The following is a 23,143-nucleotide window of genomic DNA, read 5'->3' as shown; positions in this document are numbered from 1 at the left end:
GTGCATGCCCCCTGGGTCAGACCAAAGCCCTTTATTCCCCAGAGTTGGCAAGGTTACTGTTAAAATGTAATGCTTTCAATAATGTAATACTTGTTCTAATATGCTCCTGTCCTACATTTAAAAAAAACTTTCTGCATTTATCCTCATCTCTTATTTCCTTTTCTTTTACTTCTCTATCATAGACTCATTCTAAGGTTACAAAGAATATTTTGTCACATGCATTGTCAGGATTCTCTCTCTTTTTCTCTGGGAAAATAGTATGGATTACAGATTTTAATCCCAGTAGAACAAGCTGTTGCATATTAAAATGTAAGGTTTTGAAAGTGACCATCTGTAAACGTTGGTCTTTTAACTTTTTCCTTGCAGTTCAACAACTTCCTGCTGTGCTGCACTCCCAAGTTCAGCCTGGTGGGGCAGCGTTTTACTGTGCGGGCCCGGGTCGGGGTGGAGGGCATGCAGGTGCAGCGGACCACCAACGAAGACCACCCACACACCTTCCAGGTCTCTGGGAAGGAGAGGACCCTGGAGCTGCAGGCCAGGTGTGTGTGTGTGTGTGTGTGTGTGTGTGTGTGGATGGATGGATAGGAAGAGGCAAATGGAAATGTGGAGGCCCTATAATGCCAACTGAGCTGCATACATCATGAATTTTAAAAAGTATATTTAGGCTATTTAATTCTCACATATATGTACATTCCCATCTGTATCAGCCTCCCCAATATCCATCCTTCACCTCCTTCCAGAAATATTTAATGTTTTGGATTATGCCACCTAAAGATCACACCTTTTCAATTTGGTTGTTTACACATTCAATCTAATATCAAACATAATACTTTTCATTTTTTTTCCTTTTTCCAGCTCTGAACAAGACCGAGATGAGTGGATAAAGGTACCAGAGTATTTTCTTTTTTTTTTGTTTGATACATCACATCTAATGTTGGATAAATTAGCTAAAGATGCATTAGTTCCACATCCATGTTTTCTAAAGCAACTTTTAATCTCCAGGTGATTCAGGAAGCCATTGATGTATTTCAGAGGAAAAATGAAACCTTTAAGTTGGCTTCGAAGGAGCTGGATGTGGAAGTCTCAGTAAGTTGGAGAGTATTTGTTCTGGGGAAAGTATGGAATCAGCGTCTTTGCAGTCTTTTGATTGGTCAAAATTGACTTGCATGTTTTGTTTTTTTTGCAGACAGAGGAGCTTGGCCGCCGCGCCCCTCGCTGGATCAGGGACAACGAGGTGACTGTGTGTATGAAATGCCAGGAGCCTTTCAACGCCCTCACCAGAAGGAGACACCACTGCCGAGCCTGTGGCTGTGTGAGTGACATGTCGGCTTTGTGCTCAACACACTATAGTCAACATCAGATTTAAAAAGAGGTAGAATGAAAATGATGGACAGATAAAGTACAAAAGAAACAGCCCGGGACATAGCATGCATAAGTATGTGAGAGACTGTGTGAATAACAGACTGTGAATTTATTTATTTATTGTACGGTGCCTAATTAGGAGTTTATTTTCTTCTCCCAGAGACAAGCACTTACATGTGACTCACTATTTTTTCTCTATCCGCTGGTGTCCTGTGTTTCCTCTGCTGTCCCAGGTGGTGTGTTGGAAGTGTTCAGACAACAAGGCGGCTTTAGAGTACGACGGTAACAAGCTGAACAAAGTGTGTAAAGCCTGCTACTCCATCCTGACTGGCCAGGACCGAGGGGAGAGGGTCGAGGGCAAGAAGAGAGGAATCCTGGAGGTGAGTCGCAAACAACAGTCACTACTGCGGTGTGTTTTCTAAAGGTCAAGGGTCATGAGCAGGTTTTAGCTTTCATATCAACAGAAATATACCTATAAATCCTATTAAATGACATAATATTCAATTCTGTACAAATAATACTTAAATCAGGAGAGGAGATAAACTTACAAGTCATTTTTCTTATTTTCCTAACTCGCAAGATTAAAGCTCTTTGGCTTTGTAGTACAGTTTTATTTATTCAAACTAACTGGAAATTCACAGTGAGAGGCTGCTTCCCAGATGCAACAAGGGAAACTCACCTTTTTAGGCTGACATTAATTTTTATGGTATGAAACAGAGTATATAGTATGGTAAGTAGTGTGAAACTCATGTAAATTATGAGGATTGAGTCCTTTAAAGGAATAGTTCACCCAAAAATGAAAATTCTGTCATCATCTACTCACCCTCATGCCAAATGAAACACAGGTGAAATTTGTTAGTCCATATAACACACAGGGAGGTTGCCAGCACAACTTGGTAGCAGCCTTCTCCAAAACAATTGAAGTCAATGGGGACCTGTTCTTTAGAGTTCCAAAGCAAAAACAGCCAAACAATCACACTGTGAATAGAAAGACCTATACACCATTATTTGTTGCAAATCAATCAGCTGTAGTTAAGATTTGCACTAAATTATGGTGTAAATATACTGCAGGTCTTTTTGGAACTCTGAAGAACTGGTCCCCACTGACTTCAGTTGTTTTGTAGAAGGCTGCTATGGAGTTGTGCTAGCAACCTCCCTGTGCGTTATATGGACAAACTTCACCTGTGTTTCAGCTGGCATGAGGGTGAGTAGATGATGACAGAATTTTCATTTTTGGGTGAACTATTCCTTTAAGGGAACAAAGGATGCTTTTCTGAAAATATAGTTTTTGGCTTTTTATTGGTGGTGGTTTACCTTATGATGATCACTGACTGGAGGTCATAGCTTAGCCACCTTTTTTATTTACCACTATATCACTAGATGCAACCAGCAGCCTTCAACAGATAGTATAATAAGACTTTAAATGCTGGAAACCTCTAGTGTGTTACCTTTGTTTTGCTAATTTCCATGTTGGCCCATATCACCATGCAATGTGGACTTGTTTTCTCTACATAATTCCAATAAACAAGAGCAGACGTCAACATTCAGAGTCTTTGCAGTGTAGGAGGGATATGATGTAAAGACTTCACACCAGGAGATGACCATTCAGCACAGAAAATAGGAATTGGGTGTCGTCGGCAACATAAAATATAGCATAGTAAGGATATAAACGATAGAAAAAAGTATAAAGAGGCGATAACAATATGTAACTCTGTTCCAGTGTTATATGAAATGTTGTTCCCTGTGTGTTCTCTCCCAGATGGAGGCGTCCCCAGTGTCCAGTGACGCTGTGATGAGTGGCTTCCTGCAGTATGGCGACGACCCCAAGACCTGGCAAAGGGTCTGGTCTGTTATCACAAGGACTGAACCACAGGTCCTCTACCTGTACGCTGCTCCACAGGTAGGGATCTCTCTTTTCTCTCTCACACACACACACACACACGCACTTGATTAGTAAGCACACTTTGAAATGCACAGAAAGTATGTAGAAGGTGCAGGTTGAGACAATGCAGCAGCCTGCAGGACCAGATAGCAACATACAGTGTGTGGCTCTGGACATGTGTGTTTTGATGGCGCGGTGCCAGAAGCGAGGATATTGCTCCACCATCTACGTTCATATGTGAACTGGCTTTGATATCAGTCAAACGTTCAATTATTTAGGCATTCAGGTAAATGACAGTCATGTAACCATGCAAGTGTGTTCAATTTGATTTTATTTATTGAAAAAATCTTTTAATGTGAGATTATCAGATTGCACTATTCTTTCTTATTCATAACCTGCTCTTCAGTAATTGTATCAACATACAATTCTCAGAATATGTACAATGATCTGACAATAATAATACATTTTTAATTTGTCACCTAGACATGTTTAAGTGATTTTAGTGATTTCCAGTATGACATTATTTTGCAGAGTTATTAAATTAGATTAGATTATGTTAAACTTTAACGATCACTGTGTGGCAGTTGATCTGTTGCAGCAGTAAGTTGTAATACGATACATAAAAGAAAAAACGGATATAAATGAGAAAGAGCATTAACCATATTGACCAGAATTGTTTCCTGTATTTTTTTTATGATAAGACATTCAATTTGCCAAGAAGAAGAAAGGTAAAGAAATGAGAAAAATAAAAAAACTGGGATGTCTAATTCCTCTCTTAGTGGAGAGCTCCATTGAAATAACATATTGATGTTCAGTTGTGCTTAAGAGAAGTTTGAAGTGAGCCCAAAGATTTTTCTTGGTTGTTTTAATAAAATTCTTCAACATTATAATGGCAATAACAGTTACTTGAAGATATAGTAAAATAATATACACTAACCTTGAATATGTAAATTTGTTATCTTAAATTAAAGTAAATCCTCTTGAGAAAAACAAATGATTAGTCTAATCATTGTGATTGACAGGGGAGATGATCAGAGGGGCGGAGTTTTTACCACCATCATTGTTACCAGGACAGAAGTATGGGTAGAGTTTCTCAGTGAAGGTGCAGCCAGTAAAGGAGTAGATAAGAGCTGCAGCATCTACGTCATAAAAGGAGACCAGACCCTCCTCATAATCCACAAACACCCCCACCTTCTGAGGCTTCGATTTCAGAGAGAGGACGACAGAAGGGCCAGCAGAAGCTTTGTACTCATCTCCATTCCTCAAGCATACAGTCCAGTAGCCGTTATTTGGGCTCAGTGTGATTTTTCCCTTCCTGTTGATCGACCCTCTGGCAACTCCTAAATCCCAGTCAGTCTTCCCTTTAACCTGAACCTCGTAGTAAAATCTTCCTGAAGAGAAGCTCTGCTTTCCGAACACACAGGGACAAACAGAAAATCTCTCTGGGTTTTCTGGGAGATTCTTCTTTACATCACCACAATTTACTTGCTTCCCATCATCAGACAGGATGAGAGAGGGATATGCTGTATCAGGATCCAGAGTCACATCCACTGCATACTGCTGGATCCTCTTCAGCTCAGCCTCAAGCAGCTTCTCCATCTCTTTCCTGACCGTCTCCTCCAGCTGAGCCACAGCTCTCCTCACAGTCCCCTCATATGATGAGCGATGGACACTGACCTCTGTCCAGTCCTTGGTGTGTGGAGGAGTGTTCAGGGATGGGAAGCTTTGGAGGAGGTGGAGGTGGTCTTCAGTGCGTGAGAGCTGCTCCACCTCAGCGGTTCTCTTCATCAGCTCAGAGAGTTCCTGTTCCAACTCTTTGATGAAGCCTTCAGCCTGTTTCTCTGTTGTTTTCTGCTTCTCTTCAATCGTCTCAATGAGCTCAGCCTGGCCTCTCTCCACAGACTGCATCAGAGCAGTGAAGACCCGCACACTGTCTGCTATCTCTCTGTCTGCATCTTCCTTGCTGAGCTCTACTGAGTGTTTGATCTCCTGAATCTTCAGTTGTCTCTCCTGGATCATCTGCTGAATTTCAGCCTCTGTCTTCCCCAGCTCAGCCTTCTTTCCTTCATATTCTTCTTCCAGAGGAACAATACCATGTAACTTGTGGTCTAAAACAGTGCAGAGCAGACACACACACATCTGGTCAGTCTTGCAGAACAGCTCCAGCGGTCTGTCATGCTTCTTACACATCCTGCCTTCCAGGTTCTCCACAGGATCGATCAGCTTGTGTCTTTTCAGGCTTGTGGTTCTCTGATGAGGCTCCAGGTGAGTCTCACAGTAGGAGGCCAGACACACCAGGCAGGACTTCAGGGCCTTCAGTTTGGTCCCAGTGCAGACGTCACAGGGAACTTCTCCTGGTTTGGCACATCGTTGGTCTGGGCAGCTGCTGGCTTTCATCTGAGCTGACTTTCTGAACTGAGCAGCCATCTCAGATATGAAAGTATTGACATGCAGCACAGGTCTTCTGTGGAAACGTGTTTTACACAAGGGACACTGACATGGGGCATTAATATCCCAGTGCTGTGTGATACAGTTCTTGCAGAAGTTGTGTCCACATGGTATGGTGACTGGATCAGTGAACACATCCAGACAGATGGAGCACAGAAACTGCTCTTCAGATAGGAGACTGCTGGCAGCAGACATATCTAGACACTGAGACCAAAAGTGAAAGTGTAAAATGTCAACATTCTAATACATAATTCTTGAATATTCGTATACAAAAATATCAAAGTTAGATTATTGAAATAATAGCAATTCATTTTGAGTTATATCGTTAAACTGCACTTCATTGAAACCTTCATTTGACAAGTGTCAGTGCCAAATGAAAACAGGGAAACATCCCATCTGGATACAGCTCAATTATGTGTCACTGCTCTCTGTTTAAACACAGTAAATATTATCTGCTGTACTCACCTGTGTATGTCTAACACTCTGCTGTATTGTTGAGAAAGGCCTGATGACCCTAGGTATATTTTACCTTTTGAGAGAAAGAGAGAGACTGTTCTCGTCAGTTGCAGTGATGTCGCTCTGAGTTACTTTCAATTTTCACTTCATGAATGTGACGTTGAAACATTCCTGTCTTTCTAGTATTGCTCCACCTCTTACTGCAGGTAAACTGGTAATGTTTTGTTTCCTCAGTCAGTCTTGGGCATGATTACATTGACACCTCTGACCTCCCTGGAACGTGGCAAGGAAAAAATAATTTTCCAGTTGCCATCACAGTATTAGTCTGCTGTATTGTTGTCACTTTTCCTGTGCAGCTGTTCATACAGCAACACACACCTGGCCAGACAGAAAGAGACAAGAACTCTATCTTCATCAAATCTTAAATCATTACAGTGAGTCCAGACAGAAAGAACAGAGGAACTGCTCTCTGAACAGCAGACTGCTGACAGAGGACATTTCTGTGAGGATCAGGTTATCATATTCTATAGAGGGCTTTCAGCTGATGGATGCTGCCCTCTGGCGGCCATATTTGAGGTCCACAGCTCATGGCAACAATGACTGAGAACAGCTGATTGTATTTCTAATCTTATGACTTGACTGTTTCATCAGTGTGGAATAGACGTGGTTAATTTGTGTTCTCTTTGTGTTGATTAGCTTTTGGAGTAAAAACATTATTCAAACTTTGATATCAGTCAATCATTAAATAATTTACAGAGCATGCAGGAAAATAACAGTGGTGTAACAATACAAGCTTTTTCCATTGGCTTTTATTTATTTTAATAAATTCTTTTAATGTGAGAAACATACTGTAGCTTGCACAATTCTTTCTTTTTCAATAAACTTCTTTTTAATAATTGTGTAGAATTACAACGCTCAGTATATGTACAATGCTCTGACAGTAATCACCTTTTTAGTTCATCACCTGGACATGTTACAGTGAAATTGGTAAAGTTTTCACACTCCTGCAATAATGATTAAATTCTTTTAGATGAAGTTTTAATGATCCCTGTGTTTGTTGCAACAAGTAGTAATACCATGCATTAAAGAAATACTGTATATGATATAAACAAAATTACAGTATAAACTATGGTAACCAGAGTGTGGAGTTTAACGTTTCTTCAACTTAAACATTGTTTTTGTCATGATAAAACATAATAATTTTGCCAAGAATAAGAAAGGTAAGGAGACAAAAGACATCAATAGGGCATTTTTCACCGACAGGAGGTTTGTTTAAAGTCTTCTCTCATTGGAGAGCTCCATTGAAATTCATCTTCAGATGTGCTCAAGATAAGTCTGAAGTGTTGTTGTTTTTTTTTGTTTTGTTTTATGACAGTTCTTCAACATTAGAATGGCTATAACAGGTACCTGGGGGGAAAAAACCCAAAGTATATCACATTGAATATGTACATTTGTTATCTTAAATGACAATGAATCCTCTCCGAGAAAATCAAATGATTACTCTAACCTGTGTGATTGACAGGAGAGATGATCAGAGGGGCGGAGTTTTTACCACCACAATTATTACAGGGACTGAAGAATGGGTAGAGTTTCTCAGTGAAGGTGCAGCCAGTATAGGAGTAGATAAGAGCTGCAGCATCTACGTCATAAAAGGAGACCAGACCCTCCTCATAATCCACAAACACCCCCACCTTCTGAGGCTTCGTTTTCAGAGAGAGGACGACACGAGTGTCACCAAGAGCTTTGTACTCATTACCATTCCTCAACCATATAGTCCAGTAGCCATTCAAAGGGCTCAGTGTGATTTTTCCCTTCCTGTTGATCGACCCTCTGGCCACTCCTAAATCCCAGTCAGTCTTCCCTTTAACCTGAACCTCGTAGTAAAATCTTCCTGAAGAGACACTCTGCTTTCCTAAGACACTGGGAGAATAAGAAAATCTCTCTGGGTTTTCTGGGAGGTTCTTAATTACATTACCACAATTTACTTGTTTCCCATCATCAGACAGGATGAGATAGGGATGTGCTGTATCAGGATCCAGAGTCACATCCACTGCATACTGCTGGACCCTCTTCAGCTCAGCCTCATGCAGCTTCTTCATCTCTTTCCTGAGTGTCTCCTCCAGCTGAGCCACAGCTCTCCTCACAGTCCCCTCATATGATGAGCGATGGACACTGACCTCTGTCCAGTCCTTGGTGTGTGGAGGAGTGTTCAGGGATGGGAAGCTTTGGAGGAGGTGGAGGTGGTCTTCAGTGCGTGAGAGCTGCTCCACCTCAGCGGTTCTCTTCATCAGCTTAGAGATTTCCTGTTCCAACTCTTTGATGAAGCCTTTAGCCTGTTTCTCTGTTGTTTTCTGCTTCTCTTCGATCGTCTCAATGAGCTCAGCCTGGCCTCTCTCCACAGACTGCATCAGAGCAGTGAAGACCCGCACACTGTCTGCTATCTCTCTGTCTGCATCTTCCTTGCTGAGCTCTACTGAGTGTTTGATCTCCTGAATCTTCAGTTGTCTCTCCTGAATCTTCTGCTGAATTTCAGCCTCTGTCTTCCCCAGCTCAGCCTTCTTTCCTTTATATTCTTCTTCCAGAGGAACAATATCATGTAGCTTGTGGTCTAAAACAGTGCAGAGCAGACATACACACATCTGGTCAGTCTTGCAGAAGAGCTCCAGCGGTCTGTCATGCTTCTTACACATCCTGCCTTCCAGGTTCTCCACAGGATCAATCAGCTTGTGTTTTTTCATGCCTGTGATTCTCTGATGAGGCTCCAGGTGAGTCTCACAGTAGGAGGCCAGACACACCAGGCAGGACTTCAGGGCCTTCAGTTTGGTCCCAGTGCAGACGTCACAGGGAACTTCTCCTGGTTTGGCACATCGTTGGTCTGGGCAGCTGCTGGCTTTCATCTGAGCTGACTTTCTGAACTGAGCAGCCATCTCAGATATGAAAGTATTAACATGCAGCTCAGGTCTTCTGTCAAAAAGCTTATTACACATGGGACACTGGCACGGGGCATTAATATCCCAGTGCTGTGTGATACAGTTTTTGCAGAAGTTGTGTCCACATGGTATGGTGACTGGATCAGTGAACACATCCAGACAGATGGAGCACAGAAACTGCTCTTCAGATTGGAGACTGGTGGCAGCAGACATATCTAGACACTGAGACCTAAAGTGAAAGTGTAAAATGTCAGCAGTGTAAATACATAATTCTTGAATATTCGTGTACAAAAACATCAAAGTTAGATCATTGGAATACTAGCAAAAGTGATTTTAGTTAAATTTTCCAATTGCTCTTCATTGAAACCTTCATTTGACAAGTATCAGTGCAAAATGAAAACAGGGAAACATCCTATCTGATACAGCTCAATTATGTGTCACTGCTCTCTGTTTAAACACAGTAAATATTATCTGCTGTACTCACCTGTGTACGTGTAAGACCCTGCTGTATTTTTGAGAAAGGCCTGATGAACGTAGTTTTATTTTTCTTTCAAGAGAAAGAAAGAGACTTTTCTCATCTGCAGTAGTGTCGTCGCTCTGAGTTACTTTCAAGTTTCACTTCAGGAATGTGACGTTGAAACACTCCGTTCTTTCCAGTGTTGCGCCACCTCTTCTTACAGGTAAACTGGTAATGCTTTGTTGCCTCAGTCAGTCTTGGGCATGATTACATCGACACCTCTGACCTCCCTGGAATGTGGCAAGGAAAAGAGAATTTCCCAGTTGTCATCACAGTATTAGTCTGCTGTATTGTTGTCACTCTTCCTGTGCAGTTGTTCATACAGCAACACACACCTGGCCAGACAGAAAGAGACTAACTCTATCAGCTGATGGATCCTGCCCCCTGGCAGCCATATTGGAGGTCCACAGCTCATAGCAACAATGACTGCGAACACCTGATAGCATTTCTAATCTTAGCTATGACTTGTCTGTTTTATCAGTGTGGAATAGACATGGTTAATTTCTGTTCTCTATGTGTTGATTACCTTTCGAGTAAAGACATTTTTCAAGCTTTGATATCAGTCAAACTTTAAATAATTTAAGCATGCAGGATAATAGCAGACATGTAACCAGACAAGCTCTTTCCATTGGCTTTTATTTATTTCAGTAAATTGTTTTCATGTGAGAAACATACTGTAGATTGCAGAATTCTTTTTTTTTTTTCAACAAAATGCTCATTAGTAATTGTGTAGAATTATTAAAATGCTCAGTATATGTACAATGCTCTGACAGTTACCACACCTTTTTAGTTCATCACTGGACATGTTACAATGAAATTGGAACATTGGTAGTTTTCATATTCCTGCAATAGTGATTAGATTTGATGAAGTTTTTATGATCCCTGTGTTTGCTGCAACAAGTAGTAATACCATACATAAAAGAAAAACATGATATAAAGGAAAATACAGTAATTACCATATTAACCAGAATCTGGAGTTTAACATTAACTAACATTGTTTTTTTTTATTGTTAAAAATGTAATAATTTTGTCAAGAAGAAGAAAGGTAAAGAGACAAGATACATTAGTAGTTACTGGGTTTTTTCACCGACAGGAAGTTTATCTAATTCGTCTCTGTGGAGAGCTCCATTAAAAGAAAAAAATCATCTTCAAATGTGCTTAAAACAAGTCTGTGAAGTGTTTTTTTCTGTTTTATTACAGTTCTTTAACATCAGAATGGCTATAAAAGTTACCTGGATAAAAAACAACAACGTATATGTAAATATGTTATCTTAAATGATGGTGAATCCTCTCCGAGAAAATCAAATGATTACTCTAATCTGTGTGATTGACAGGAGAGATGATCAGAGGGGCGGAGTTTTTACCACCATCATTATTACAGGGACTGAAGAATGGGTAGAGTTTCTCAGTGAAGGTGCAGCCAGTAAAGGAGTAGATAAGAGCTGCAGCATCTACGTCATGGAAGGAGACCAGACCCTCCTCATAATCCACAAACACCCCCACCTTCTGAGGCTTCGTTTTCAGAGAAAGGAGGACACGAGTGTCACCAAGAGCTTTGTACTCATTACCATTCCTCAACCATATAGTCCAGTAGCCATTTAAAGGGTTCAGTGTGATGTATCCCTTCCTGTTGACCGACCCTCTGACCACTCCTAAATCCCAGTCAGTCTTCCCTTTAACCTGAACCTCGTAGTAAAATCTTCCTGAAGAGACGCTCTGCTTTCCGAAAACACTGGGAGAATAAGAAAATCTCTCTGGGTTTTCTGGGAGATTCTTCTTTACATCACCACAATTTACTTGCTTCCCATCATCAGACAGGATGAGATAGGGATTTACTGTATCAGGATCCAGAGTCACATCCACTGCATACTGCTGGACCCTATTCAGCTCAGCCTCATGCAGCTTCTCCATCTCTTCACTGAGTGTCTCCTCCAGCTGAGCCACAGCTCTCCTCACAGTCCCCTCATATGATGAGCGATGGACACTGACCTCTGTCCAGTCCTTGTTGTGTGGAGGAGTGTTCAGGGATGGGAAGCTTTGGAGGAGGTGGAGGTGGTCTTCAGTGCGTGAGAGCTGCTCCATCTCAGTGGTTCTCTTCATCAGCTCAGAGATTTCCTGTCGTAACTCTTTGATGAAGCCTTTAGCCTGTTTCTCTGTTGTTTTCTGCTTCTCTTCGATCGTCTCAATGAGCTCAGCCTGGCCTCTCTCCACAGACTGCATCAGAGCAGTGAAGACCCGCACACTGTCTGCTATCTCTCTGTCTGCATCTTCCTTGCTGAGCTGTACTGAGTGTTTGATCTCCCGAATCTTCAGTTGTCTCTCCTGGATCATCTGCCAAATAAAGGCCTCTGTCTTCCCCAGCTCAGCCTTCTTTCCTTCACATTCTTCTTTCAGAGGAACGAAGTGATGTGACTTGTGGTCTGACTCAGTGCAGAACTGACATACAAACATATGGTCAGTCTTACAGAACAGCTCCAGCAGTCTGTCATGCTCTTTACACATCCTGCCTTCCAGGTTCTCCACAGGATCGATCAGTTTGTGTCTTCTCAGGTTTTTGATTCTCTGATGAGGCTCCAGGTGAGTCTCACAGTAGGAGACCAGACACACCAGGCAGGACTTCAGGGCCTTCAGTTTGGTCCCAGTGCAGACGTCACAGGGAACTTCTCCTGGTTTGGCATATCGTTGGTCTGGGCAGCTGCTGGCTTTCATCTGAACTGACTTTCTGAACTGAGCAACCATCTCAGATATGAAAGTATTGACATGCAGCTCAGGTCTTCTGTGGAAACGCGTTTTACACATGGGACACTGATATGGGGTATTAATATCCCAGTTCTCTGTGATACAGTTCTTGCAGAAGTTGTGTCCACATGGTATGGAGACTGGATCAGTGAACACATCCAGACAGATGGAGCACAGAAACTCCTTTTCAGATAGGAGACTGCTGGCAGCAGACATATCTAGACACTGAGACCTGAAGTGAAAGTGTAAAATGTCAGCATTGTAAATACATAATTCTTGAATATTCGTATGCAAAAATGTAAAAAGTTAGATTATTGTAATATTAGCCAAAAATGAAAACAGGGAAACATTCTATCTGGATACCGCTCAATTTTGTGTCACTACTCCACACTACACTGTTTAAACACAGTAAATATAGTGCCCTGTCTGGTTACAAAATGAATCTAGGAAAATCAGTCGCTTTGCCCTTCAATATTCCCCAGAATATGTCCATACAATCCCCTTTTCAGGTGTCGGAGAGGGGTTTCAGATACTTAGGTAGTTTTGTCACTCCCGACTTGAATAATTAATTTGATACTAATTACTCCCCTCTAATCCAAAAAATTGAAAACGATTTGAAAAAGTGGACCTCCTTACCCACTTCCTTCCTTGGGAGAATCAACACTATAAAAATGAATATCCTTCCCCGATTAAATTATTTATTTCAAAATCTTCCTTGCTATCTGACCCCAGCATTTTTTAAGTCACTGAACTCTTATATCTCTCGTTATAGATTTGGAACAACAAACATCAGAGAGTTAGGTTCTCTAAACTTATTAAGCCTAAGGAACTGGGAGGCTTATCCCTGCCCGATCTACAACTCTACTATTGGTCAGCACAATTTAAAACGATGACAAATTGGTTTATGAATAGGAAGGATTCTTTATGGGTTGGTCTCGAGTCTCAAGCATGTTATCCCAGAAGGCTTAAATCCCTCCCTTTTATCAACAATATAGATCAGATAAATTCCCTTAACAATAATATAATTGTTTATAACACACTACTGGTCTGGAGGGATGTGAAGAAATATTTGAATATTCCCTCTGTTATTTCTGTTTGGTCTCCCCTGGCATTGAATCCTGACCTTCCGGCACAGATTAGGAGCACTGGTTTGTTGGAGTGGACTTCCAAGGGCCTATCAGATCTTGCTGGCCTGTTGGTCTCCGGCTCTTTAAAGTCATTTGAGCAAATTAGGACTGATTTTAACATTCCCCATAAAGATTTTTTTTAAATATCTCCAAATTCGTCATTATATGGAGTCTCTTTTCAGAAAAAACGGGATCCGCTTGAACCTGTCGGAACTGGAAAATACTATGGTCTCGGCCAAATCCCCCAAAGGAATGATCTCAGAGATTTATGCTCTAGCCTACTACTGTACTCTGATTCTTCGGTTTATGGTTCCTTGAAGCCGCTGTGGGAGCGTGATCTGGGGGTAACATTTAGTCCTGCAGATTGGATCAAGATTTGCAATGGGATCTTCCCGAAATGTACCTCACTTTCTATACATGAACAAAATTTTCCATTTTTCCGTAGGACTTATTTTACACCTATTCGCCTCCAGAAAATGTTCCCCGACAGCTCAGACCTCTGCTATAAATGTAAAACACACAAAGGTACGTTTATCCATCTGTTTTGGTCTTGTGACCGCATCCAGACATTTTGGAAAGAGGTCTATTCTATGATCCAGGAGGTTACCGGTAAACGGTTTACACTGACTTCTTCTTTTTATCTGTTAATCCATACCCCGGGCAATCTTTTTGATACAGACACTAAATCTCTGTTAATAATTCTTTTATTTTTGGCTAAAAAGTGTATCTTGCTGCGTTGGTCCGCACCGCAAGTCCCTACAGTCGGCATGTGGATATCACAGATATCGGCCCTTCTCCCTCTGGAGAAATTGACTCATGATCTCAACCATAAATCAGACGAATTCTGGAGACTCTGGAAACCTTTGCATTCCTTCCTACGGAGACTTTGACTTATTTGTTTGTCCCTGGTGCAGCGTCTGTTGTTGGTTTGGGGTGGGTGTTTTGTTTTGTTTTGTACGTTTTTCTGTTTATGTTGAGAGTTGTTTATGTTTATGTGTGTGTTGAATTTAAAAATCAATAAAAAAATAATTTTAAAAAACTAAATATTATCTGTTGTACTCACCCGTGTACGTCTACGTCTCTGCTGTATTGTTGAGAAAGGCCTGATGAACGTAGTTTTATTTTTCTTTCAAGCGAAAGAAAGAGACTTCTCTCATCTGCAGTAGTGTCGTCGCTCTGAGTTACTTTCAAGTTTCACTTCAGGAATGTGACGTTGAAACACTCCTTTCTTTCCAGTGTTGCTCCACCTCTTCAGACAGGTAAACTGGTAATGCTTTGTTGCCTCAGTCAGTCTTGGGCATGATTACATCGACACCTCTGACCTCCCTGGAATGTGGCAAGGAAAAGAGAATTTCCCAGTTGTCATCACAGTATTAGTCTGCTGTATTGTTGTCACTCTTCCTGTGCAGTTGTTCATACAGCAACACACACCTGGCCAGACAGAAAGAGACTAACTCTATCAGTTGATGGATCCTGCCCCCTGGCGGCCATATTGGAGGTCCACAGCTCATAGCAACAATGACTGCGAACACCTGATAGCATTTCTAATCTTAGCTATGACTTGTCTGTTTTATCAGTGTGGAATAGACATGGTTAATTTCTGTTCTCTATGTGTTGATTACCTTTCGAGTAAAGACATTTTTCAAGCTTTGATATCAGTCAAACTTTAAATAATTTAAGCATGCAGGATAATAACAGACATGCAACCATACAAGCTCTTTCCATTGGCTTTTATTTATTTCAGTAAATTGTTTTCATGTGAGAAACATACTGTAGATTGCAGAATTCTTTTTTTTTTTCAACAAAATGCTAATTAGTAATTGTGTAGAATTATTAAAATGCTCAGTATATGTACAATGCTCTGACAGTTACCACACCTTTTTAGTTCATCACTGGACATGTTACAATGAAATTGGAACATTGGTAGTTTTCATATTCCTGTAATAGTGATTAGATTCTATGAAGTTTTTATGATCCCTGTGTTTGCTGCAACAAGTAGTAATACCATACATAAAAGAAAAACATGATATAAAGGAAAATACAGTAATTACCATATTAACCAGAATCTGGAGTTTAACATTAACTAACATTGTTTTTTTTATTGTTAAAAATGTCATAATTTTGTCAAGAAGAAGAAAGGTAAAGAGACAAGATACATTAGTAGTTACTGGGTTTTTTCACCGACAGGAAGTTTATCTAATTCGTCTCTGTGGAGAGCTCCATTAAAAGAAAAAATTCATCTTCAAATGTGCTTAAAACAAGTCTGTGAAGTGTTTTTTTCTGTTTTATTACAGTTCTTTAACATCAGAATGGCTATAAAAGTTACCTGGATAAAAAACAACGTATATGTAAATATGTTAACGTAAATGATAATGAATCCTGTCTGAGAAAAACTGATGATTAGTTTAATCTGTGTGATTGACAGGAGAGATGATCAGAGGGGTGGAATTTTTAGCACCACGATTAAGACCAGGACTGAAGTATGGGTAGAGTTTCTCAGTGAAGGTGCAGCCAGTAAAGGAGTAGATAAGAGCTGCAGCATCTACGTCATAAAAGGAGACCAGACCCTCCTCATAATCCACAAACACCCCCACCTTCTGAGGCTTCGATTTCAGAGAGAGGAGGACACGAGGGCCAGCAAGAGCGGTGTACTCATTACCATTCCTCAACCATATAGACCAGAAGCCGTTCTCAAGGCTTGCTGTGATTTGTCCCTTCCTGTTGATCGACCCTCTGGCCACTCCTAAATCCCAGTCAGTCTTCCCTTTAACCTGAACCTCGTAGTAAAATCTTCCTGAAGAGAAGCTCTGCTTTCCTAAGACACAGCAACAAGGAGAAAATCTCTCTGGGTTGTGTGGGAGATTCACCTCTACATCACCATGATTTACTTGTTTCCCATCATCAGACAAGATGAGATAGGTTTGTGCTATATCAGGATCCAGAGTCACATCCACTGCATACTGCTGGACCCTCTTCAGCTCAGCTTCAAGCAGCTTCTCCATCTCTTTACTGAGTGTCTCCTCCAGCTGAGCCACAGCTCTCCTCACAGTCCCCTCATATGATGAGCGATGGACACTGACCTCTGTCCAGTCCTTGGTGTGTGGAGGAGTGTTCAGGGATGGGAAGCTTTGGAGGAGGTGGAGGTGGTCTTCAGTGCGTGAGAGCCGCTTCATCTCAGTGGTTCTCTTCATCAGCTCAGAGATTTCCTGTTCCAATTCTTTGATGAAGTCTTCAGCTTTTTTCTCTGTTGTTTTCTGCTTCTTTTCAATCATGTCAGTGAGCTCAGCCTGGCCTCTCTCCACAGACTGCATCAGAGCAGTGAAGACCCGCACACTGTCTGCTATCTCTCTGTCTGCATCTTCCTTGCTGAGCTCTACTGAGTGTTTGATCTCCTGAATCTTCAGTTGTCTCTCCTGGATCATCTGCCGAATAAAGGCCTCTGTCTTCCCCAGCTCAGCCTTCTTTTCTTCACATTCTTCTTTCAGAGGAACAAAGTGATGTAGCTTGTGGTCTGTCTCAGTGCAGAACTGACATACAAACATATGGTCAGTCTTGCAGAACAGCTCCAGCAGTCTGTCATGCTTCTTACACATCCTGCCTTCCAGGTTCTCCACAGGATCGATCAGTTTGTGTCTTCTCAGGTTTTTGATTCTCTGATGAGGCTCCAGGTGAGTCTCACAGTAGGAGACCAGACACACCAGGCAGGACTTCAGGGCCTTCAGTTTGGTCCCAGTGCAGACGTCACAGGGAACTTCTCCTGGTTTGGCACATCGTTGGTGTGGGAAGCTGCTGGCTTTCATTTGAGCTGACTTTCTGAACTGAGCAGCCATCTCAGATATGAAAGTATTGACATGCAGCACAGGTCTTCTGTGGAAACGCGTTTTACACATGGGACACTGACATGGGGCATTAACATCCCAGTGCTGTGTGATACAGTTCTTGCAGAAGTTGTGTCCACATGGTATGGAGACTGGATCAGTGAACACATCCAGACAGATGGAGCACAGAAACTGCTCTTCAGATAGGAGACTGCTGGCAGCAGACATATCTAGACACTGAGACCTGAAGGGAAAGTGTGAAATGTCAAAATTTTAAACGCATAATTCTTGAATATTCGTATGCAAAAAGTTAGATTATTGTAATATTAGCCAAAAATGAAAACAGGGAAACATTCTATCTGGATACCGCTCAATTTTGTGTCACTACTCAACACTACACTGTTTAAACACAGTAAATATTATCTGTTCTCACCCGTGTACGTCTACGTCTCTGCTGTATTGTTGAGAAAGGCCTGACACTGAGACCTGAAGGGAGAGTGGGAAATGTCAACATTGTAAATACATAATTCTTTTTTCATTTGAGTTAGTTAAATTGAACTTCACTGAAACCTTCATTTATAGGTATTATTATATTTATTATAGGTACAAGTATCAGTGCAAAATGAAAACAGGAACATCCAATCTGGATACAACTCAGACACTGCTATCAGTTTATATTAACTGTAACTATAACTAACTATAGTAAATATTATCTACTGTACTTACATGTGACTGCTGTAGTTTTGGAAAGAAAGAAGTTTTGGAAAGAAAGAAGAAAGGCCTGATGAACCTAGATTAATTTTTGTTTCGAAAGAAAGACGGAGACTTTTCTCGTCTGCAGTAGTGCTGACTCTGAGTTATTTTAAGTTTCACTTCAGGAGTGTGACGTTGAAACAGTCTCTCCAGTGTTGCTCCGCCTCTTACTGCAGTTAAACTGGTAATGCTTTGTTGCCTCAGTGGATATGATTACATTGACACCTCTAACCAGGGATTTAATTGAGCCTGAACAGTTCACACGGCACTTTTTTACAAACATACAGAAATATAACGTAATGTGACCATCCATCTTCCTGTACTGTCTTTCCTCTATTCTATCATGGCTGTCCGTCACGGTAAGATCATGGCATGACCCGCCATACCAAAAAAACATTTTCAAAACAATTTCACTTTTGTGTGGAAGGCGGCCGGCAGCGCGCAGTCGGCCACACAGGCGCGCCTCCGCCTGTCCTCACCTCCAGAACGGACGCGCAGCGCGAGTCGCGGCCGGGCGGTGCTCCTTATCTTTTATAATGCTGTATGTGTAGAAGCAATGCTGACATTCATGCAGCTCCCTCTACCTTTACACTTTGGTGATTAACTTTATATACTCCATCTTCTTCACCTTCTTCACACTATCGCGCATTAAATCTCTCTCTCTCTCTCTCTCTCTCTCTCTCTCTCTCTCTCTCTCTCTCTCTCTCTCTCTCTCTCCACCACCAACACCAACACGATATTCTAAAAGAAATATTTAAAAAAGTTGAAATTAGGGATTAGGTCTCTTTTCCCTTGTTCCTCTTTTTCTCTTCATTTTCAAGATGTAACTATAAAGTAGTATATACACATGAATAAATAGAAATAAAATCTTTACACATAAATATGAGGTTCTCTGACTAATTGCGCTGATGGGAAGTTATGGAAATAAGTAGTGGAGAAAAAATTATTTATATAGGCAATACAGGTATAGAGTAGGCTATTTACAAACTGACTATAACATAACCATAGCTGTGCTGGATAGCAGCAGTGCTCTTGTGTAGTAGTGGTGTGTGTATTTCTGTCCCTCTGTCTGTCTGAGCAGCCCAAATATTTACTAGACATCTAATCATCAGTACACATGTATTAATCAACAACAACAGTAAAGACATTGGTAGGCTCATCATCAAATACAGTATATCTATATGCTCCTGTGGTGCAAATATGACAACCAACAGTGTATTTTAAAGTGTATTTCTGTTAAATGTATTTTGAGTCTGAATCATATTCCTATCATTTCTGACTTGATAAGGTTGGTTTTGATGTCAAAACAATTTTTTAAAGTTGCAAAAATGGATATACCCAGAATTTTTCTTTTTCATTTGTTTTATTAAATAAGCCATTTCCTGCAATTTTACATATATTTTTATACATTTGGTTTGTATACTGTGATGCTTGATTCTCAATGCTACATGAAAGAATGTTTCATAAATTGTTATTACACTGTCAAATGGTCTTATGACGGTGTCAGAGTGTTTTCCCTGACCTCAAGTACAGTGGTAGAATTTGGACGTTTCATAAAGATATCATAAAGTGTTATTACACCCTAAAAACTGCAGGGTTGAAAGCAATCCAATCTGGGTAGTTTTCAACCACACCTACTTGCACACCTACTTCAAAATACATTTACATTTTGGTAATGCAAGTCATACATACATGCAATAATAAACAATTTTTTAAACACAATGTTGGAAAAGTTTAGAAAAATATTTATTTTTCAAAAAGCAATAACAATCATCAATAGTAATAATCAATAGCTAATTTGTTTATAAACACATTTTAAACTCTATTTAATATTAATTTTTACAAGTTTTAAATTCCATAGCAGAGACACTATTAAACTGGAGTCCATTAAACTTTCCCAGTTTTATATAACACTCAAAATGTGAGTGTTTTTAACATACTAGCACACATGCAGAAGTCATGAGAAAATGACCCTAGTGATTAAACAGAGCCTATGTGTGGCCCTTAAATGAAACATGGACATGAAGGCTAACATTAGCTAAAAATTGGCAACTGGCATCATTTCGCCATCTTCGTGCATATCTGCCTCTGACTCTGGTTACGGACTGATAATTTTGGCTGTATAGGTGACTTGGATAGGTACAAAAGTGGATACAAACCTTTTACTTTTGCCCCTTAAGTGCACAGGAGGACAGCTGGGTTACACAAAAACTACCCAACTCCCTGGAAGTAACCCAGAAAAAGGCCCAACAGGCTCAAACCAGCATTTGGGTAGATAAAATAACCCAGCATGTCAAATGCACCTCTACAGGAGTTGCATCAAAATTCATAAACAGATTGTAGAATTTTCTTTATCATAAATTTCTCTTTAGAAATTGTGTAGAATTACAATATTCTGTATCTGTACAATGCTCTTATAGTAATCACCTTTTTGGTTTATCACATAAAAAAGACATGTTACAATGAAATTGGAACATTGGTAGTTTTCATATTCCTGCAATAGTGATTAGATTCAATGAAGTTTTTATGATCCCTGTGTTTGCTGCAACAAGTAGTAATACCATACATAAAAGAAAAACATGATATAAAGGAAAATACAGTAATTACCATATTAACCAGAATCTGGAGTTTAACATTAACTAACATTGTTTTTTTTTATTGTTAAAAATGTCATAATTTTGTCAAGAAGAAGAAAGGTAAAGAGACAAGATACATTAGTAGTTACTGGGTTTTTTCACCGACAGGAAGTTTATCTAATTCGTCTCTGTGGAGAGCTCCATTAAAAAAACAAATTCATCTTCAAATGTGCTTAAAACAAGTCTGTGAATGTTTTTTCTGTTGTTTGATTACAATTCTTCAACATTAGAATGGCTATAACAGTTACCTGAAAAAAACAACGTATGTGTAAATTTGTTATCTTAAATGATTGTGAATCCTCCCTGAGAAAATCTAATGATTAGTCTAATCTGAGAGATTGACAGGAGAGATGATCAGAGGGGCGGAGTTTTTACCATCATCATTATTACAGGGACTGAAGAATGGGTAGAGTTTCTCAGTGAAGGTGCAGCCAGTAAAGGAGTAGATAAGAGCTGCAGCATCTACGTCATAAAAGGAGACCAGACCCTCCTCATAATCCACAAACACCCCCACCTTCTGAGGCTTCGATTTCAGAGAGAGACGGACACGAGGGTTAGCAAGAGCTTTGTACTCATTACCATTCCTCAACCATATAGACCAGTCGCCATTCTTTGGGCTTGCTGTGATTTTTCCCTTCCTGTTGATCGACCCTCTGGCCACTCCTAAATCCCACTTAGTCTTCCCTTTAACCTGAACCTCGTAGTAAAATCTTCCTGAAGAGAAGCTCTGCTTTCCTAAGACACAGGTACAAGAAGAAAATCTCTCTGTGTTGTTGGGAAGTTTCTTCTTTACATTACCGTGTTTTACTTGCTTCCCATCATCAGACAGGATGAGATAGGGATATGCTGTATCAAGATCCAGAGTCACATCCACTGCATACTGCTGGACCCTATTCAGCTCAGTATCAACAGACAGCTTCTCCATCTCTTTCTTGAGAGTCTCCTCCAGCTGAGCCACAGCTCTCCTCATAGTCCCCTCATATGATGAGCGATGGACACTGACCTCTGTCCAGTCCTTGGTGTGTGGAGGAGTGTTCAGGGATGGGAAGCTTTGGAGGAGGTGGAGGTGGTCTTCAGTGCGTGAGAGCTGCTCCACCTCAGCGGTTCTCTTCATCAGCTCAGAGATTTCCTGTTCCAACTCTTTGATGAAGCCTTCAGCCTGTTTCTCTGTTGTTTTCTGCTTCTCTTCGATCGTCTCAATGAGCTCAGCCTGGCCTCTCTCCACAGACTGCATCAGAGCAGTGAAGACCCGCACACTGTCTGCTATCTCTCTGTCTGCATCTTCCTTGCTGAGCTGTACTGCGTGTTTGATCTCCTGAATCTTCAGTTGTCTCTCCTGGATCATCTGCCGAATTTCTTTCCGAATTTCAGCCTCTGTCGTACTCTGTCTCTGGAAGCTGCTGGCTTTCATCTGAGCTGACTTTCTGAACTGAGCAGCCATCTCAGATATGAAAGTATTGACCCGCAGTTCAGGTTTTCTGTCGAAAACCTCTTTACACATGGGACACTGGCACTGGACATTAATATCCCAGTGCTTTGTGATACAGGTTTTGCAGAAGTTGTGTCCACATGGTATGGTGACTGGATCAGTGAACACATCCAGACAGATGGGACACAGAAACTGCTCTTCAGATAGGAGACTGCTGGCAGTAGACATGTCTAGACACTGAGACCTAAAGTGGAAGTGTAAAATGTCAGCAGTGTAAATACATAATTCTTGAATATTACCATACAAAAACATCAAAGTTAGATAATTGGAATACTAGCAAAAGTGATTTTAGTTACATTTTTCAATAGCACTTCATTGAAACCTTCATTTGACAAGTATCAGTACAAAATGAAAACAGGGAAACATCCTATCTGGATACAGCTCAATTATGTGTCACTGCTCTCTGTTTAAACACAGTAAATATTATCTGTTGTACTCACCTGTGTACGTGTAAGACCCTGCTGTATTTTTGAGAAAGGCCTGATGAACGTAGTTATATTTTTCTTTCAAGAGAAAGAAAGAGACTTCTCTCATCTGCAGTAGTGTCGTCGCTCTGAGTTACTTTCAAGTTTCACTTGAGGAATGTGACGTTGAAACACTCCGTTCTTTCCAGTGTTGCTCCACCTCTTCAGACAGGTAAACTGGTAATGCTTTGTTGCCTCAGTCAGTCTTGGGCATGATTACATCGACACCTCTGACCTCCCTGGAATGTGGCAAGGAAAAGAGAATTTCCCAGTTGTCAGCACAGTATTAGTCTGCTGTATTGTTGTCACTCTTCCTGTGCAGTTGTTCATACAGTTGTTCATACTCTGACAGTTACCACACCTTTTTAGTTCATCACTGGACATGTTACAATGAAATTGGAACATTGGTAGTTTCCATATTCCTGCAATAGTGATTAGATTCGATGAAGTTTTTATGATCCCTGTGTTTGCTGCAACAAGTAGTAATACCATACATAAAAGAAAAACATGATATAAAGGAAA

The 23,143-nt window shown here is 40.7% G+C and overlaps 6 protein-coding genes across 14 annotated transcripts in view; 1 reads left to right on the top strand and 5 right to left on the bottom strand.

The window, feature by feature from the left end:
- Positions 1–23,143, top strand: part of LOC139913918 (FYVE, RhoGEF and PH domain-containing protein 4-like) — a 44,546-nt gene that overhangs the window by 10,980 nt on the left and 10,423 nt on the right. For both annotated transcript variants that reach the window (XM_078281974.1, XM_078281973.1), the window contains exons 10-15: positions 367–539; positions 856–886; positions 1,003–1,086; positions 1,187–1,312; positions 1,596–1,742; positions 3,122–3,262. In XM_078281974.1, coding sequence (XP_078138100.1) covers positions 367–539; positions 856–886; positions 1,003–1,086; positions 1,187–1,312; positions 1,596–1,742; positions 3,122–3,262 — 702 coding nt within the window. The remainder of the gene's footprint in view (positions 1–366; positions 540–855; positions 887–1,002; positions 1,087–1,186; positions 1,313–1,595; positions 1,743–3,121; positions 3,263–23,143) is intronic.
- On the bottom strand, positions 4,146–5,894 carry LOC144538099 (E3 ubiquitin-protein ligase TRIM21-like). Of its 6 annotated transcripts, none has more exons than XM_078281979.1 (2): positions 5,198–5,894; positions 4,146–5,083 (listed from the first exon to the last, which is right to left on the bottom strand). In XM_078281979.1, exons 1-2 carry the CDS (start codon positions 5,885–5,887, stop codon positions 4,247–4,249), a joined length of 1,527 nt encoding a protein of 508 aa, XP_078138105.1. In that variant the 5' UTR covers positions 5,888–5,894; the 3' UTR covers positions 4,146–4,246. The 6 variants fall into 6 exon arrangements, with proteins under 6 accessions (XP_078138105.1, XP_078138102.1, XP_078138103.1 ...); XM_078281976.1 differs by having other exon boundaries at positions 4,146–5,595; positions 5,629–5,894; XM_078281977.1 differs by having other exon boundaries at positions 4,146–5,592; positions 5,632–5,894.
- Positions 7,068–9,691, bottom strand: LOC139911707 (E3 ubiquitin-protein ligase TRIM39-like). Its single transcript, XM_078281981.1, has 2 exons — positions 9,563–9,691; positions 7,068–9,307 (listed from the first exon to the last, which is right to left on the bottom strand). The coding sequence occupies exon 2, from the start codon at positions 9,289–9,291 to the stop codon at positions 7,651–7,653; it is 1,641 nt and encodes a 546-aa protein (XP_078138107.1). The 5' UTR covers positions 9,292–9,307; positions 9,563–9,691; the 3' UTR covers positions 7,068–7,650.
- Positions 10,232–12,550, bottom strand: LOC144538100 (E3 ubiquitin-protein ligase TRIM21-like). Its single transcript, XM_078281985.1, has one exon. The coding sequence runs from the start codon at positions 12,548–12,550 to the stop codon at positions 10,910–10,912; it is 1,641 nt and encodes a 546-aa protein (XP_078138111.1). The 3' UTR covers positions 10,232–10,909.
- On the bottom strand, positions 15,178–22,717 carry LOC139919540 (E3 ubiquitin-protein ligase TRIM21-like). Of its 3 annotated transcripts, XM_078281983.1 has the most exons (3): positions 18,006–18,170; positions 17,713–17,765; positions 15,178–17,523 (listed from the first exon to the last, which is right to left on the bottom strand). In XM_078281983.1, the coding sequence occupies exon 3, from the start codon at positions 17,505–17,507 to the stop codon at positions 15,867–15,869; it is 1,641 nt and encodes a 546-aa protein (XP_078138109.1). In that variant the 5' UTR covers positions 17,508–17,523; positions 17,713–17,765; positions 18,006–18,170; the 3' UTR covers positions 15,178–15,866. The 3 variants fall into 3 exon arrangements, with proteins under 3 accessions (XP_078138109.1, XP_078138110.1, XP_071765418.2); XM_078281984.1 differs by lacking the exons at positions 17,713–17,765; positions 18,006–18,170 and adding an exon at positions 22,598–22,717; XM_071909317.2 differs by lacking the exon at positions 18,006–18,170 and having other exon boundaries at positions 17,713–17,791.
- On the bottom strand, positions 19,430–22,687 carry LOC144537821 (E3 ubiquitin-protein ligase TRIM21-like). The gene is made up of 2 exons (XM_078281986.1): positions 22,598–22,687; positions 19,430–22,341 (listed from the first exon to the last, which is right to left on the bottom strand). Exon 2 carries the CDS (start codon positions 22,323–22,325, stop codon positions 20,994–20,996), a length of 1,332 nt encoding a protein of 443 aa, XP_078138112.1. The 5' UTR covers positions 22,326–22,341; positions 22,598–22,687; the 3' UTR covers positions 19,430–20,993.

The sequence above is a fragment of the Centroberyx gerrardi genome, chromosome 24 (genome assembly GCF_048128805.1).
Source record: "Centroberyx gerrardi isolate f3 chromosome 24, fCenGer3.hap1.cur.20231027, whole genome shotgun sequence".
Classification (NCBI taxonomy): Eukaryota; Metazoa; Chordata; class Actinopteri; order Beryciformes; family Berycidae; genus Centroberyx; species Centroberyx gerrardi.
This window is presented reverse-complemented; position numbering and strand designations above follow the sequence as displayed.